Below are 18,708 nucleotides of genomic sequence, written 5' to 3' on the forward strand. Positions count from 1 at the left end.
GCTTTGGATTGAGTTTGGTTATCTTAGCTAGGCAGTAGTCTGTGTCAATGCCCTTGGGTTAGAGAGGATAAAATTAACCAGTATTCTTGCTCCTGGTCACTATTCAGTGAACCCTGCTGGAAGTGTGTGCATATCTGGTGGCTACAGGATCAGGCTTGACCATGGATGAACAACATGCTGATCCTTATGGTTGTGGCTCACACATGAATAATAGTCATTTGGATGAGGTACCAGATGGTGACCAGTTAATTGTTGAGAGGAACCAGGTGGAGAAGAGGGGCAGAAAGTTATTGAATATATTAAAAAAATGGACTCCTACTATTGCTGAAATAGCTTATCTGTGAACACTGATTTTGCATCCATTTTGCTTTTTTAGAACCTGAAGGAAAAAATTGGTCAACTTAAAGATGTGTGTGCTAAAAAGGAAAAGATACTTCAATCAAACAAGATGATTGTGAAGTTCAGGGAAACCAACATAGCACGTCTGGAAAAGGTCCTGAAGGAATCCGAAGGCAATCTACCTCCTGATGAAAAGGATGCGGTGATCGTTGAGCTGAAGGAAGAAATTCAAACTTTAAAAGAGCAGGTAAGATATTCGGCAGGGAAGTGGCGTGCCTAGAATTTTAACTCAATTATTTGTCCTAAAACATCTTAGTTAGAAGAGAGTAATTGAATTGAATTGCTAACCTCTTGAAAATAAAATGATTTCATAGTTTAACTTTTTGGTTCAATCTCTAGTTTCTCTAATGTGTTTGTTCAACAGAGTTTATTTTCGGGTTTAAGAATTACACTTTAAAAAAAAAATTGGTAAGTAACTGATCTAAACTATGCATTTGAAGTAAGGTGCTACCTATGAATTACTTTTTAGTAAAGCAGGGTGACAAAAATGTAGCTGAGTTTCATATTACATAGAATTTAGAGCACAGAAACAGGCCATTTCGGCCCAACAGGTCTGTGCCGGTATTTATACTCCACACGAGCCGTATGAAGTTCCTTGTAGAAATTTATTATGCCTTGTGTTACCAGATTGAACAAGACCCTCGAGTCGCCAGTTATGCAATGGAGAATCGTGCTCTGCGGGAAGAAAGCAAGTACCTAAACTCATTGCAGAGCGTGAAACATTCTAAGGAAATTACTTTACGCACTGCAGCAGAACTGGAAAGGGCATTCTTGGAGGCCTCTACCTCAGAGAAAATTACTGGAGGTAAATATTTATACAACTTTTGTAATTTGAAATGCATGGTTAGTTTGCTTGACGGGCTGCAGCCTGAGAAATGACTGACTGTATCCACTAACAATATATTTTAACTGGAATTACTTTTGTATATCAGTATTAGCAAAGGTCATACTTGTATTTTTACTGTTCTTGATTTAGCAATAATATCTGGTGTGTTTCCTTGAATTGTAATATGCAATATAATATTTTGTCAATTCTTCATTTATAAGGTCAGGCTTTGCACCTGTCACCCGTCAAAGTTGAAAACATCTCTGTAGTATCACAAGAAAGGCTTAAAGCTCGACTTCTACAAGCACAGAGTGAATTGTCCTCTGTAAAGCAGGAATATGAGGAATTCCAGGAGCTGACCAAGTAAGTAAATTAGTATTCATTATTCTTTGGTAGAAGTTTTCAAAACTTCTACCAATCAGCCACAACTGTAGTTTCTTTGTGTTTCTATTTTTGTCTTTCATGAGTTAGACATTGTATGGGTAGATTTGCTTCAGCTCTAGTGAAAATAACCTATTCCTTTAGTTACCACTGACTCTGTAGGGAAAATGCTGACCCCATAATTGCTTCTCATAGATGCAGAAAGTCGAGATCAGGTCTTGATGGGGTGCGGGGTGGGGGGGGGGTCAGAAATGATGTGTTCAAATAGCACCTCTAAGTTAATACTTTACCAATACAAGAGTTTTGAATTTGTGTGTTTGCATTCTTTGAGATAATTAATGCAACTAGCTTTTTAAAAAAATAAATAAATATCATGCAACAATTCCAATAGATCCTATAAATAGTCACAATCAGAACAAGACTGTGTACTTTGGGATTTAGTGCAAGCAATTTTTTTAAGTGGTTATACAGGTTTCTTTTAAATGTTTGAAGATGTTTCAGTATATTGGCTGACCTCTTGACACATGCTATGAAATACTCTGTAGTGGTCTGTGATCAGTGTTAATCTTGTGATTTTTGCACTCCTACCCTACTATACTCTTCCTGGTTTGTGAAAACATCAGCAAATAATGGATATCCTATAGTCCAGTTAATTGCATAGCTACAGTATCTTTTTTTTTAAAAAAAAGTGCTTGGCAGTGACCTGATAACACCTTAGTGGAAAAACTGCTTATATGGAGCTGTGCCTTTTGTAAATAAAGCCTATGCTGTCTCACTTAATGTCTTAACTACTGCTGCCTGTTGATGCACCATGTGAATTTTAGGATAATCTGGCCACGATGGCCAGAATTTACTAAAATTTCATGTGTTTATCTTTTCATTACAGTTTGTGAAGTGCAGTGATGCAGAAATCCTTGTTGGCACTTTAAGACGTGTATGAATCTATTTAGCTTAACCATTTTTAATGCCCCCTACATAAATATACCATGAAACTCAATTTCACCTGACTCAATGTTTGTTTTCAATTTTCTAAAGTTTTGCAGAGATTATCATAATTTGCTTAGTATGAAAGTGTGTTGATAGAATACTGGAATTATGAGATTAATTCAGAAGTTCCAGAAAAGCCTTGTAAAGGCTTCTGTAATGCTGATCTTATGTTGTGACTGATATAAATGATTTATATAAACTGAGCTTTGTATTACCATTAGGAAGAAACAAATGGACTTGGAATCTGAGGTCCATACCCTTCAGAAGGCAAACCAACATCTAGAAAATATTTTGGAGGCAACAAAAGCTCACAAACGTCAGGAGGTCTCCCAGCTAAATAAGATGCATGTTGAGACAATTAAGGTACATATTGATTGACATTCATTACTGAAAAAGCAGATGATTTTAAACAACTACTATAGATTCAACTGAAGTTTGTTTTAAAAAATAACTGATTTCAGTTGAAACTTAAATGCTTCGGGCTCGATCCCATCATCCATTTGTACCACGTTAGCAAAAAAGCTTATATTTTTTGATGCCAGTGGAATTTAACACCGTTTTCCAAGGGGCAAGGAGATTGGCACAATTTGCTTCCGTTGCAATCACAGCTATAGTTAATCCCGTTAGAGAAATTATCTTTGCAACATGAGCTGATATTGTCATCTTTAAGGGGCCAGTGAATGCACCATGCCACCACCTGTCAATTAAATGTTTTTTTTGTGTAAACACCATTGAAGAGAAAACTCCTGTTCCTGTTAAGTCCTTGAAAGCATCTGTTTTTTGTTTTGTTGAAGGAATTGGAGTAAAATGAGTTCTTGCGCATAATGATTGCTCTGAAATTTTTGTTGGAGAGGAGGGTTCAGTGATTTTTCAGTAATTTGTTTTTCTAAAAAATTCATTCTTGGGATATGGGTGTCATTAGCAAGGCCAGCATTTATTGCCTACCCCTAGTTGCCCTTGAAAAGGTGGTGGTGAGCTAGCCTCTTGAACCGCTGCTGTCTGTGTGGTGAAGGTTCTCCCATAGTGCTGTTAGATAGGGAGTTCCAGGATTTTGACCCAGCAACGATGAAGGAATGGCGATACATGTGCGAGTCGGGATGGCGTGTTATTTGGAGGTGATGATCCTTAACTTTATTCCTAACCGCTTTAATGTTGCAAAATGCAAAGAGCACCTAGCTTCTCCCTGTACGGTAATGATTTTCAGAATCAGCTGTTCCTCTTTTTCCTTCACTGTCCCACTGTGCTTGGATCTGGAGGAAGCAATGGAAGAAACCAGATTAGACTCTAATACCTGTTTTATGATGCATTAGAATATGACCACTCCAACAAAGTCTGGTTACAATCTGCGATCTCGAATTATTCTACGAATGAGTCCTGAAGGAACACCTGGTGTCTGTGTGGAGATGGAGGCAGGGACTCAGGAAGGTGATATTATGAATGAGCCTTTGCCACCTGACATGAATGAACAGGCTTATGAAGCCATTGCTGAAGAGCTTCGAATGGTGCAGGTTAGTGTTCAACTAATTTTCCCCTCTCTATAAAGAGGCCTATCTTATTGAGGAATAAAATAAGTCCTACCTGTTGCTGAATTTTGAATTTCATGAGAACTCTAGTTCTGTAATCCAGAATAGAAAAGGATGCTGATCTGTGCCGCTGCAATGAGAGATGTTTGCTGATGGAAGAAGAAAGACACATTTCTTTTTATATAGTGACTTTCCTGTCTTCAGGATGTCCCAAAGCAATTCATAGAAGTGTAGTCCCAGTGCAGCAGCCAATTTGCACATACTAGCTCTCCCGTTGTGAGCTGAGCTGCTCTCCTTCTGTCTTTGATGCCCAAGGCTGCCAGTAAAAGAAGAAATCTCAATTTTTTTTGGCAGTTGGGTGAGTCAGTTAACAATTTCCATGCCCACTCCTGGAAAAAAATACTACGGGGGGGAAACTTCTGCTTGTCTTGCGCCCAGATTCCAGCGGAATCGGCCAAGCCAGCGCAAAAGATGGGGGAATTTAAAATGTAGGTGAGTTACACCCGAAACCACTTGCGCTTGTGTTTTCCGCAATCTTTTACGCTAGTTCAAGATTCAGTTCGCCTGAATCAGGCCCTGGCCTCATCCCCAGGTTAAAATAGCGAGATTCCGCCTGTTGCACGGTTGAAAGCCGTCGCTTCCAACAATGCAGCAGTCTCTTAGTAATGCACTTCAGTGTTAGCTTAGATTGTGTTCAAGCCCTAGAGTGGAGTTTTAACCCGCAACCTACTGCCCTCAGAGGCAAGAATGCCACCAATTGATAGTGATAAATGCACCCGCACGGGAATGAACTGACTTGCACAACGATGTGTTACCAGTTCATTTAAATATTACAGTGGTGTTCCCAGCACATAACTTGGAGTGTCATGGGTGTCTTTGGCTGGAATATCAGGCACTAGCAACCTGTGGAAAACTTTTTTCTTGTTAGGTTTGCTCATGCCCTGTTTCCAATTGAACTGTCATCTCACATGCAGAATAATATTCTGTGCACAGGAACTCCTTTTGTCAGTTGATCAGCACAGGTTTCATAAATGGTGTTACCTCCCTATCAACATTAGGGCAGCGAATGTTATGGGGAGATCTGATAGTTGTTGAAAATTATGAAAGATTTCGATAAGGTAAATAGGGGAAAAAGCAGTTTCTACTGATCCGTGAGTGGAGGGCATAAACTTAAGATCACCAAAAGAATAAAGGCTAGGAGAATTTTTTTTTGAACTCGGGCTTGTTAAGACATGGAATGCCCCACCAGAAACAGCGGTGGAAGCAAAATCCATAATACTTTCTAAAAGGGAAGTGGATAAATATTAAATATTTTTTTTCAAGGACGGAAGAATAGGACTAATTGGATATCTGTGAGCTGGCAAGGGCTTGGTGAGCCGACTGGCCTCCTGTGCTGATGATCCTATTCTGTTTGTATAACATAATTTGAAAATTAGGTATTTTAAGTGTATTTTTCATTATGCCTAGAAATGGTTTAATAGATTAACAAACTGAAGCTGGCTTTGGTCTTGTTTTAGGAGCAATTGACTAATCTACAGACCAAGTTGGACGACGAAGAGAGCAAAAATGTAAAACTTCAGCAAAGCATTGACAAACTGGAACATCATTCTGCTCAAATGAATGAGGTAGATGTTTTTTAAACACCTGCTTAAAATGTAAATCTTTCAGATCTTCATAGTTATAAGTGTCCCATGATAGTTTTTCATTTTCATTTAAAACTTAATAATTTTCATGTATATGTCTGTTAATGAAAAGCTCTTATATAAAAGTATGGAAAATGTGATTTGCCTTGCTGTCCTTCCTGAACCTTGCCCTCCTATCCCTATTCATTGCCATCCCCTCGACCTTGCCATCTCACATGGGCTGTCTACTCCCATGGTCTCGATCACAGACAAGGCCATCTCCGACCATTTCCTTGTATTCCTCACCACCTCCACATTTCCCTACCCTCTTATAATCTCACTTCCTTCAGCATCCATGCCTGGGGAAAAAAAAACTCTTTCTCCAAGTCACTTATAATTGCACTTTCAAATGGCCAATTGCCTAGCATTTGTCCCTCTATTTGCCACGATACTTCTGCAGCTGTTCCTCTGGCTGATCAATCCCCCTCCTCCACTGTTGATGGCCGTGTCCCCAATAAAACTATTACTTTCTTCCATCTTGGTTGATCTCCCAGTTTGTCCCCCATCTTTGCTCCCTCAAGTCTGAGATGCAAACTTTGTATATTTGGAGCACAACTGATTTTGCCACCTATCACCAGATCTGCTCACTACTCCAGGATCATCCCTAGGCCCTAAGCTCTGGAATTCCCACCCTAAATCAATCTCTCTCCCTCTCACTTTTCAGATGCTCCTTAAAACCTATCTCTCCTAATATCTCCTTATGTGACTCCGTGTCAAATTTTGTTTGATGATGCTGCTGTGAAGCACCTTGGGCCGTTTTACTACATTAAAGGCGCTGTATAAATGCAAGGTGTTGGAGAGCAAAGATGGCTTCTTTGGTCCGGTACAAATTGTCTCCTTAAACCTCTGTCCCATCCTCCCACCACCCTCCCTTTCAATCAGTGTGAGGAGCTCATGGACTTTTTTGTCACTTAGATTGAGATCATCTGTTCTGCTGCTTTTCCCCTGTCCCCTTGCTATCCTAGCCCTGAGCTTTTTCTACTTTTTCTATTTCCCCTCATGCCCTGTCTGAGCTCATTTTGTCCAGGAGACCCACCTCCTGCTCTCTTGACCTCATTCCCACTAAACTGCTGACCACCCAACTTCCCTTCCTGGCCCCATGCTAGCTGATATTGTAAATGACTCTCTCTCCTTGGGTACTCTTCTCCCTCCCTTCCCCCCCCCCCCCCCCTTCAAAAAGTCCACCCTCAACCTCATTGTCCTTACAATCTGTTGCTCTATCTCCAACCTACCTTTCCTATCAAGCCCTTGAATGTGTTGTCACATCCCAATTCTGTGCCCATTGTTCCCACAACTGCATATTTGAATCTCTCTAATCAGGTTCCAGCCCCTGCCGCAGCACTGAAATGTCACTAATCAAAGTCACAAATAACATCCTCTGTGACTGTGACCTTCCTTGTCCTTTTGATATGGTCAACGACACTATCCTCCATTGTCCAGTGCACTGGGACTTCCCTTGCTTGATTCCACTCTTACCTATCCAATAGTAGCCAGAGCATCTCCAGAAATGGCTTCTCTTTCTGCTCCCACGCTTTGCAGCCCTCAAGGATCTATCCTTGGCTCCCTTTTCTTCCTCATCTGCATGTCTCCCCTTGGCGACACTATCCGAAGATAAGAGGTCAGCTTCCACATGTATGCTGACGAATGCAGCAGGTGTGAACTGGAAACAGAAAGAGCTTTCAAAACACATTGCGTCTGCCTGTCCAGAGCATTGACTTTAGTAACATTAAGGCCTTTTGTTTTAACAAAAATGTGTGCTGGTGTTGTGGGGTGGAGGCAGCTTCACTTTGCAGGTGCAGACCCTTGGTCAGAACACTTGGGGCTGGTGGGGGGGGGTGATCTGCACCCATGGGGTTGACTGTTTTTCTTTTGTTTGCTTGGGTGCTCAGGCAAAGAATGAAATGCTGTTCGTGAAGCTTGCATTGAACCTGATTGTAACAGTACAAGAGGCTGGAGGCTGAGAGTTTGGAGGAGGAGTTAGAATGGTGACCCACAGGGAGGTCAAGGTGATACAGAAATAAGAGGTGTCTGGCAAAATAGTCACCTAATCTTGAAATTTGTCATAAAACCCAGGTAGCTCAACATCTCATTACTTGTGGGGTGAGGGGAAAGGAAGAACCAGGAAGTTGGGAAGGAGTCCTTGCTTTTTCTAGTGCACACTTTTCTTTAAAACACATGGATCCCTGTGAATATGAGTAGTCAAGTATATAATTGCAGTTCTAATTTTATTTAAAAAGCATATTGTAATTCATGTCGGTAAACTTTTTTTGTATAAATGCTCTTAGCTCATCGTATCTGAACGAAATGATAGGAACAAAGACCAGCAAGAGCTTATCACGAAGAATAAATCGCTTGAGAAAGAACTGCAGGACTGTCTGAATAAAAACAATAGTAGGTGAAATATATACTTGTGTATTTTTATATTTGTGTTAGAGGTTCTAAACTCCAGGTCACGCTTTAGTTAATACTCTTGTGTCCCATAATTGAGTTAAAATTTTAAAATGTCTATAGTGATAATGTACCTTTTTGTTTAGATGCCTGAATCCATTGCTGTTTTGGCTTGATCCCAGTTGCAGCAAAAGTAATACTGCAGCCTGGTGCTGGGCAAACAGTATCCAAACCACCAACTTTGCTAATTTCATTGTTCCAGTTTGCAACTGCATGTTAAAACAGAATTTCTAAATATTTGAGCCATTATATAATTCCCAGAATGTTGTGTTACTAGGCTGTAATCTGATTTCTACTCCATGTCTATCTGAGCAGCTCATTATTTTGAAAGTGATCTAAGAACATGAGTAAGGTCTGACTCTTTCATTATAAAGCCTTATCATAACTTGTACTTCACTACTGGCTATGTATCCCACCATTCCGTTTACTTTTTAAAAATTGTTTCTTCACATTATCTTGAAATTGAAAATGCTGAATCTACTGTTACACTCGTCCCTTTCAAAGATTCCATTTGTTAATTTTCTATTTTGATCATTCCTTCTTCCAATATGCAGTACTTTGCATTAAGTTTCATTTGTCATTTATTTGCCAAATTTCATCACTGATTAAAATCCTTCTGCAAAACTGTTGACCGTCAGGCCTCCCACTTCTTTGATTATTTACACACCCAACATATAATCTGACAGTGCCACTCATGGGTACACTTTTTCAATCCATTATCTAATACCACATTGTACCATGAATTTTAGTTTAATTTAGTATCTTTTCATATGGAACTTTGTCAGAGGCAGTCTAGAAGTCAAATTAAACTACACCTTGGGGATTTCAATTATCTATTTTATTTGTAATGTCCTCAAAGAAGTTGAGACTATTTGGGCTGAACCTTCTCCTCCTAAATCTGAGCTGATTTTAGTTGCTAAGTTGTTACTATAAAGGTACTCTTCCAATCTACTCCTTGGTGGTTTCCATTGATATTGATGCAAAGCTAATGAGCCTCTAGTTACTTGGATGCAATTTGCCTCCTTTTTAAGTATTGGTAACTTCTAATACTGTGGAACTGTTCCTTTGATTGATTAAAGCTTTCATTGCCGGTATCCCAGAATTTGTCTCGCTCAGAAACCTAGGATCTATGCCATCAGTTCTTGGGTCCTTTTTAACTTACCATGTGCTTCCTCTTAACTGATTTAGAGATTCTATGATGTATAGTGCAATAATTGGATAGTGAACCATTGTTTTCCTCCCTGTTGAACAACACTAGAAAATAACTCTTATGTAAATCAACATTATCTTTTTAAAGATCAAACTTCCTCCCTAATCATTGTTGCTACGAAAACAATTTGTAATTATAAAAATGAATGTAATAGATTCAAAACTGTTTCTCCTTTTCTCTCTTTCCCCCACCCCCCCCCCCAATCCCACCCCGGCACAATACGGCTGTATTAGATCAGGGTTTCAATAACTGAGTTAAAAGTAGTAGTAACAAAAGGGAGCGTATTTATTTGTCGCACTAGCAATGTTTACCCAATTAACTACCCTAGCATGTTCTGTAAAAGTATTAGTACCATTCTAATATTGTATAATTACATGTACAAGATCGGATCTCTGCTTCAACACCTTGGAGTGACTCATGATCTCCTGCAGATCAGTTTTAAACTCAGATTGGCCTTGCTGTGGTGTATACTTTGGATGTAGAATGTGATTTTTGACTGGATTATCTAGTTTGGATAAGCAGAGATTCCAGGTGCTGCTGATTTCTCTTGTGGCCTCACTGCTTCTAATTCTGAGGGCTTTGGGCTGTCTTTTTTTTTAAAAAAAGCTCTTTGTGCTCATCAAGGTGAGGGGTGTTATTCCTAGCAATGGAACACATACCATTTCAAGCACCCAACATTAGCATCAAGGAATCCTAGCTTAGGTACAGCACAAACAGGTTTTTTTTAAAGAAAGCATTTTATAGGTGATGTTTGCATTGTTTTCATTTGTTTTTCCTATTTTCCTGCGGAGTAATGTTTTGGGTCACTACAGTTGGGCAACTGCTTAGCTGATGGACAGTAGTTCCATCGGCAACCATGTCTGTAGGATATCGCACTGATTATTTGTTCTTGAGGGCAAGAAGGGATTGAAATGGATTTTAATCCATTTTATTCATTCTGCAGCCAGTCATGGCAGGTATTGCCTCTTGGATGTAGGGACCAACATGGCACGCCTCGGTTGGAACAAAAACTCTTCAGGCTAGTTTTTTTAATCATCTTGCTTGGGATTGGGGTGAAGAGAAGTAGTTTCTTTTTATTTTTTTTTCCCTGCACCATTAATGAAGTGGATATAATTGTTACCCAATATCAAGATCCATTTTGAAACTTAATGCTTAATTTTGGTGAAGTATAACAATAGGTGAAACTTGGCGCTATCTCCATGTGGATTCTTTCCAGTAGGACTTCAGAAAAGCATAACGTAAAGGCTAGGTTGTAGCAAGAGAAATCTCCTTGCCCTGTGAAGACTGGACTCTAATTTGTGTTTTGACATGTAAGGAAAAGTTAGTGACCAGATACTTACCAAATAGATATGTGGGTAAATTCATTGATTCTGTGCTCCCATTGGGGAGTTGCACTTGGAAAAGCATGATTGTAGATAGGGCTATAATACGGTAGCACTGATTCTCTGATTTGCACTTCCTTTGAGTCTAGTTCCCTGCTAAGAATACTGAATTTCTGATTTTTGCTAGCCTGATCTACTGAATTGTGAATCTTGCAATTCAAGTGTTGAAATTTTACCATTTAAAAATTATTGAATCAATACTGATCCTATTTCCTGCAGTCACCTCTTTGTATGGTGAATTTTTTTTGATATCAAAACATATGCTGGTTGGTTCTAAAGTTGTGAATAAGTGACTGCAGCTACTTTCTGTTTTGACAGTATTGCAGAGCGAAGTACATGACTTGCGTGTTGTGCTGCATTCCGCTGACAAGGAACTTACAACTGTAAAGAAGGAATACAGCTCCTACAAAACCAAAGAAGATGCAGAGCACAGTCAACTTTCTGACCAGTTCATCAATGTCCAGTTACAGCTGGATAAAATCAGGTACAGTTTATGACATGCCTACTAATAATGGGCTGGTTTTTATAAGTGGGAGAACCTTCACCACACGGAATGCAGCGGTTCAAGAAGGCGGCTCACCACCACCTTCTCTAGGGCAATTAGGGATGGACAATAAATGCTGTTCTTGCCAGCGACGCCCACATCCCATGAACAAATTTTTAAAAAAAAGTTATCTATGATGGTATAATAGTTGAATTGAAGAGCTTCTGTTCATAATAATCTTACTCTAAAGCACCACTCGTTGCATTCTGTGATTTAACGCATTTCAAATTCTTGTAGGCAGTTCCGATGTCCTCAAATCAAGTGGCTTGGGTTTGATCATCTGCAGTGTTAATGAAAACTACTATACTAATATGAAGACGTTCATATGTAAACTTTACAAAGTAACTAATAATGAAACTTGGCTTCAGAGAGAGATGTGCCTTTCGAGAGCCTGGTGCTAACTGAAGTCTCCGGCTGTTTTCATATTGGGATATGGGTGACGCTGATATGGCCACATTTATTGCCCATACCTAATTACTGCAAAACGGTGGTGGGACACCTTGAACCACTGTAGTCCTTCTGATGATCGTGCTCCGATAGTGACGTTAGATAGGGAATTCCAGGATTTTGACTCTGATTATGAAGGAATGACTACAAATGTTCAGCTCAAGATAGTGTGCCTTGGATGGGAACTGGGAGGTGACTGTTCCTATGACATTGCTGCTTTTGTCCTTCTCGGCGATAGAGGATGCAGGGGAGGGAGTTGCTGTAGTGTGTCCTGTAGATCGTACATGCTGCAGTCAGTGTGTGCTGGTGATGGAATGGCTGAATATTTAGTCCAGTGACAGGGAGCTGGTTAAGTGAACTGTTCTGTCCTGGCTGGTGCTGAGTTCCTTGAGTGTTATAGTTGCACTCAGCCAAGCAAGTGGTTAGTGTTCCACCTCACTTCATACTGGTACTGTGTAAATGGTGACGCTTTTGAGAGTTCAGGATGTGAGCCCCTCATCACAAAATTAAAGCCCATGGGATTAAAGGGACATTAGTAGTGTGGATACAAAATTGGCTAAGGGGCAGAAAGCAGAAAGTAGTGGTGAACGGTTGTTTTGCAGACTGGAGGGAAGTATACAGTGTGTTCCCTAGGGGTCAATATTGGGACCACTGCTCTTTTTTATATATATTAATGACCTGGACTTGGATATAGAGGGTATCATTTCAAAATTTGCAGCTGACACAAAACTCTGAAATGGAGTAAACAATATGGAGGATAGTAACAGACTTCAGGAGGATATAGGCAGACTGGTGAAATGGGCAGACACATGGCAGCTGAAATGTAACGCAGAGAAGTGTGAAGTGATGCAAATTGGTAGAAAGAATGAGGTGATGCAATATAAACTAAATGGTACAATTTTAAAGGGGGTGTGGGTGAAGGTGGCAGGACAAGTTGAGAAGGCTGATTTTTTTTTTAAAAAGCATATGGGATCCTGGGCTTTATAATTAGAGGTATAGAGTTCAAAAGCAAGAAAATTATGCTAAACCTTCATAAAACACTGGTTAAGCCTTGGCTGGAGAGTTATGTTCAATTCTGGGCACCACGCTTTAGGAAGAATGTAAGGCAGAAGAGATTTACTAGAATGGTACCTGATATGAGGGACTTCAGTTATGTGGCGAAGCTGAGATTGTTCTCCTTAGAACAGAGAAGGTTAAGGGGAGATTTGATAGAGGTGTTCAAAATCATGAAGGGTTTTGATAGAGTAAATAAGGAGAAAATCTTTCCAGTGGCGCAAGGGTAGGTAACCAGAGGACACAGATTTACAGTGATCAGCAAAAGAACCAGAGGCGACATGGGGTAACACTCTTTTACGCAGCGAGTTGTAATGATTTGGAATGCACTGCCTGAAAGGGTGGTGGAAGCAGATTCAATAATAACTTTCAAAAGGGAATTGGATTAAATACTTGATGGGAAAAAAAATACAAGATTATGGGGAAGAGCAAGGGAATGAGACTAATTGACTAGCTTTTTCAAAGAGCCAGCAAAGGCAGGATGGGCTGAATGGCCTCCTTCTGTGCTGCACCTACTATGATACCCAACTTCTGCCATGCTCTTGCTGCGACTATGTTGATATGGCTGGTCGAGTTCAGGTTCTTGTTATTTGTGATCACAAAGAGCTTGGCAATGGTGCTGTTGAAGGTTGGGCGGTGGGGGGGTGGGGGGCGGCGGCAGCGGCGGCGAAGGGTGGGCTTTCTCTTGTTTGAGGCGGTCATTACCCAGCACTCATGGTGTGAATGTTACCTGCCACTTGTCAGCCTGGATGTTGTTCATGTCCTACTGTATGGGCTGCTTTATTGTTGAAGTAGTGAATGGGACTGAAAACTGTGGCATCAACAATAAACAGCCCCATTCTTGAGTTTATGATGGAGGGAAGGTCATTAATGAAGCAGCTAAAGATGGTTGGGCCAACAATGCTTCTGTGATGAACTGCTACAGCGATGGCCTGGACCTGAAATGATTGGCCACTGACAACCACAACGATCTTCCTTTGTTTCAGGTAATACTTCCACTACAGGAGAGTTTTTCCTTTTAACACTCATTGTTTATGGTTGTACTAGAGCTTCTTGATGCCAAGGGCAGCTACTCTTGCATTCTATGATTCTACTCTATTCTATCTCCTTTGGCGTTCGGTGTTGTGTCCATGTCTAGATCATGCCTGTGACGTGGTCAGGCGCCAGGCAGTTCTAGTGGAACCCAAACTGAGTATTGGTGTTTGGCACTATTGCTTTCTACATCACTTTACTGATTATTGGGAGAGATTGATAGGGTGGTAATAAGCTGGGTTAGATTTGCCCTGTTTTTTTGTGAATGAGGTGTACCTGGGCAAACTTCCATGTTAGGTGGGTGCCAGCGTCATAGCTGTACTGGGACAGATTGGCTAGGGGAGTGACTAGTTCTGTGCACAAGTCTTCAGCAGTACAGCCAGGTTAGCCTTTGCTGAGACCAGTGCATTCAGCTGCTTAATGTAATGTGGAGTGAATCAAATGGGTTAGACACTGGCATCTATGTTGGTGGGGACTTGGGGGCCGTGTGGGATGGTCCACTCTGGACTTTTGGCTGAAGACACTCTCAAACACTTTGCCTTTTCTCTTGCACTTGTGCTTTGGGCTCCACCATAGTTGTGAATGGGAATATTTATGAAGCCTGTTCCTTCTGTTAGTTGCCTGGTTGTCCACCACCATTCTTGATTGCTTGTGGGACTACTGAGCTCTGTCTAGAGTCTGCTCCCTTTGGTGCTTAGTATTCAACTAACCCTTTGTAGTAGCTTCACTAGATTAGTACTTAATTCTAAGGTATATCTGGTGCTGGTCCTGGAATGCTCTTCTACATTCGTTGTTAACTACAGGTTGGTGAGGACGAGGTCAAGTCGGTTATTTATAGTGAGGGAAACAACACTTGATGCAGGCCCAGTCTGGGAGTAAGTCCCGCAGGACTTGGCCAGCTCAATAGGTGTTAGAACCGTAGAAAAGATACAGCACAGAAGGGGGGCCATTTGGCCCATCGTGTCCACACCAGCTCGAAAAACAACCTGGTGTCCATTCTAATCCACCTTCCAGCACCTGGTCCGTAGCCCTGCAGCTTACAGCACTTTAGGTGCAGGCCCAGGTACTTTTAAAAAGAGTTGAGGGTCCCTGCCTCTACCACCAATTCGGGCAGCGAATTCCATACACCCACCATCCTCTGGATTAAAAAAAAGTTTTTCCTCACGTCCCCTCTAATCCTTCCGCCAATCAGCTTAAATCTATGTTCTTGAACTCTCCGCTAGGGGAAACGGGTACTTCCTGTCTACTCTATCTGGGCCCCTCATAATTTTGTACACCTCATTCAAGTCTCTCCTCAGCTCCAAGGAAAACAACTCCAGCCTATCCAATCTCTCCTGGTAGCTGCAATTTTCAAGCCCTGGCAACATTCTTGTAAATCTTCTCTGAACTCTCTCCAGTGCAATTACGTTCTTCCTGTAATGTGGTGACCAGAACTGCGCACAATACTCCAGCTGTGGCCTTACCAGCGTTTTATACAGTTCCATCATTACATCCCTGCTTTTGTATTCTATACCTCGGCTAATAACGGAGAGCATTCCGTATACCTTCTTCACAACCTTATCTACCTGTACTGCCACCTTCAGGGACCTGTGCACATGCACTTCAAGGTCTCTCACTTCCTCTACCCCTCAATATATTCCCGTTTACTGCATATTCCCTTTACTGTTTGCCCTCCCTCAGTGCATTACCTCACACTTCTCCGGGTTGAACTCCATTTGCCACTTTTCCGCCCGCTCCACCAACCCATTGATATCTTCTTGGAGTCTACAGCTATCCTCTTCACTATCAACTACACAGCCAATTTTTGTGTCGTCTGCAAATTTGCCAATCATGCCCCCTACGTTCAAGTCCAAATCACTAATATATACCACAAACAGCAAGGGACCCAACACTGAGCCCTGTGTTACACCACTGGAAACGGATTTCCATTCGCAAAGACATCCATCGACTTTTACTCTTCGTTTCCTGTTACTGAGCCAATTTTGGATCCAATTCGCCACATTTCCCTGTATCCCATGGGCTTTTACCTTTCTGACCAGTATGCCATGTGGGACCTTGTCAAATGCCTTACTAAAATCCATGTAGACAACATCCACTGCACTACCCTCATCAATCCTCCTTGTCACTTCCTCAAAGAATTCAATCAGATTTGCAAGGCATGACCTTCCCTGAACAAATCCATGCTGACTATTCATGCCTTTCCAAGTGATAGTTTATCCTATCTCTCAGTATTGATTCTAACAGTTTGCCCACCACTGGCCTATAATTGTTCGGACTTTCCCTCGTACCCTTTTTAAACAATGGTACTATGTTTGCAGTCTTCCAGTCCTCTGTATCTAGTGAGGATTGGAAAATGATCCTAGGTTGCTGATGGTAGTACTATTGAGCCACTCTTAATGGCCATTGAAATTCTCCACCCAGAGTACAACATGAAGGAAGTTCTGATTTGTTTGTTTGAGGGAGGGGCAGTATGATAAGCTGCAAGTTTCCTTGACTTTGCTTAACCTGACGCCATGCAGCTGGAGGTGTGCTAAACAAAGTCATATCATTTTTGTGACTTTCATTAAAAAATTGATAGAGGAGGTACTAGGAAGGCTGGCTGTACTTAAAATTGATAAGTCACCAAGTCCGAATGGGATGCATCCTAGGTTGCTGCAGAAAGTAAGGGTGGAAATTGCGGAAGTACTGGCCACAATCTTCCAATCCTCCTTAGACACGGGTGGTGCCGGAGGACTGAAGAATTTCAAAAAAGGATATAAAGATAAACCCAGCAATTACAGGCCGGTCAGTTTAACCTCGGTGGGGAAGCTTTTAGAAACAATAATCCAGGACAAAATTAAGTCACTTGGACAAGTGTGGATTAATAAGGGAAAGCCAGCACGGATTTCTTGAAGGCAAATCATGTTTGACTAACTTGATTGAGTTTTTTTGATGAGGTAACGGAGGGTTGATGTGTATATGGACATCCAAAGGTGTTTGATAAAGTGCCACATAATAGGCTTGTCAATAAAATTGAAGTCCATGGAATAAAAGGAGCAGTGGCAACATGGATACGAAATTGGCTAAGTAATAGAAAACGGTGGGTAGTGGTGAATGGCTGTTTTTCAGACTGGAGGAAGGTATGCAGTGGTGTTCCCCAAGGGTCGGCATAGGACTGCTGCTTTTCGTGATACATATTAATAACTTGGACTTGGGTGTACAGGGGCACAACTTCAAAAATTGCAGATGACACAAAACTTGGAAGGGTAGTAAACAGTAAGGAGGATAATAGACTTAGAGGACAGTGGTTGCTGGAGGCCAATCATCTCAGCCCCAGGACATTGCTGCAGGCGTTCCTCAGGGCATTGTCCTTGGCCCAACCATCTTCAGCTGCTTCATCAATGACCTTCCCTCCATCATAAGGTCCGAAATGGGGATGTTCGCTGATGCTTGCACAGTGTTCAGTTCCATTCGCAGCCCCTCAGATAATGAAGCAGTCCGTGCCCGCATGCAGCAAGACCTGAATAACATCCAGGCTTGGGCTGATAAGTGGCAAGTAACATTCGCACCAGACAAATGCCAGGCAATGACCATCTCCAACAAGAGAGCGTCTAACCACCTCCCCTTGACATTCAACGGCATTACCATCACCGAATCCCCCACCATCAACATCCTGGGGGTCACCATTGACCAGAAACTTAATTGGACCAGCCACATAAATACTGTAGCTACAAGAGCAGGTCAGAGGCTGGGTATTCTGCAGTGAGTGACTCACCTAACTCCCCAAAGCTTTTCCACCATCTACAAGGTACAAGTCGGGAGTATGATGGAATACTCTCCACTTGCCTGGATGAGTGCAGCTCCAACAACACAAGAAGCTCGACACCATTCAGGACAAAGCAGCCCGCTTGATTGGTACCCCATCCACTACCCTTAACATTCACTCCACTGCAGCCACAGTGTGCCGTGGCTGCAGTGTGTACCATCCACAGGATGCACTGCAACAACTCGCCAAGGCTTCTTCGACAGCACCTCCCAAACCCGCGATCTCTACTACCTCGAAGGACAAGGGCAGCAGGCACATGGGAACAACACCACCTGCAAGTTCCCCTCCAAGTCTCACACCATCCCGACTTGGAAATATATCGCCGTTCCTTCATCGTCACTGGGTCAAAATCCCAGAACTCTCTACCTAACAGCACTGGGAGAACAGAGAAACAGGGAGAAAATAGGAGCAGAAGTAGACCATTCGGTCCTTTGAGCTTGCTCCGCCATTCAATATGATCATGGCTGACCCTCTATCTCATACCATATTCCCGTTCTCTCCCCATACCCCTTGATGCCTTTTGTGTCTAGAAATCTGTCTAGCTCCTTAAATGTATTCAGTTACTTGGCCTCCCCAGCTTTCTGTGGTAGAGAATTCCACAGGTTCATCACCCTCTGAGTGAAGAAATTTCTCCTCGCCTCAGTCCTAAATGTCCTACCCCATATCCTGAGACTCTGACCCCCCGTTCTGGATCCTCCACCCAGGGGAAACATCCTCCCTGCATCCAGTCTGTCTAGCCCTGTCAGAATTTTGTATGTTTCAATGAGATCCCCTCTCATTCTTTTAAACTCGAGTGAATACAGGCCGAGTTGACCCAATCTCTCCTCATACGACAGTCCTGCCATCCCAGGAATCAGTCTGGTGAACCTTTGCTGCACTCCCTTTACGGCAAGTACATCCTTTTTCAGGTAAGGAGACTAAAACTGCACACAATACTCCAGGTGTGGTCTCACCAAGGCTCTGTATAACTGCAGTAACATCCTTGTTCC

General features: G+C 41.9%; 1 protein-coding gene across 1 annotated transcript in view; it reads left to right on the forward strand.

Moving 5' to 3' along the window:
- Positions 1–18,708, forward strand: part of kif15 (kinesin family member 15) — a 93,250-nt gene that overhangs the window by 27,910 nt on the left and 46,632 nt on the right. The window contains exons 13-20 of the mRNA XM_068001822.1: positions 377–586; positions 1,027–1,204; positions 1,447–1,588; positions 2,815–2,956; positions 3,904–4,101; positions 5,634–5,741; positions 8,084–8,189; positions 11,157–11,322. Coding sequence (XP_067857923.1) covers positions 377–586; positions 1,027–1,204; positions 1,447–1,588; positions 2,815–2,956; positions 3,904–4,101; positions 5,634–5,741; positions 8,084–8,189; positions 11,157–11,322 — 1,250 coding nt within the window. The remainder of the gene's footprint in view (positions 1–376; positions 587–1,026; positions 1,205–1,446; positions 1,589–2,814; positions 2,957–3,903; positions 4,102–5,633; positions 5,742–8,083; positions 8,190–11,156; positions 11,323–18,708) is intronic.

This window comes from Heptranchias perlo, chromosome 2, assembly GCF_035084215.1.
Source record: "Heptranchias perlo isolate sHepPer1 chromosome 2, sHepPer1.hap1, whole genome shotgun sequence".
NCBI lineage: Eukaryota > Metazoa > Chordata > Chondrichthyes > Hexanchiformes > Hexanchidae > Heptranchias > Heptranchias perlo.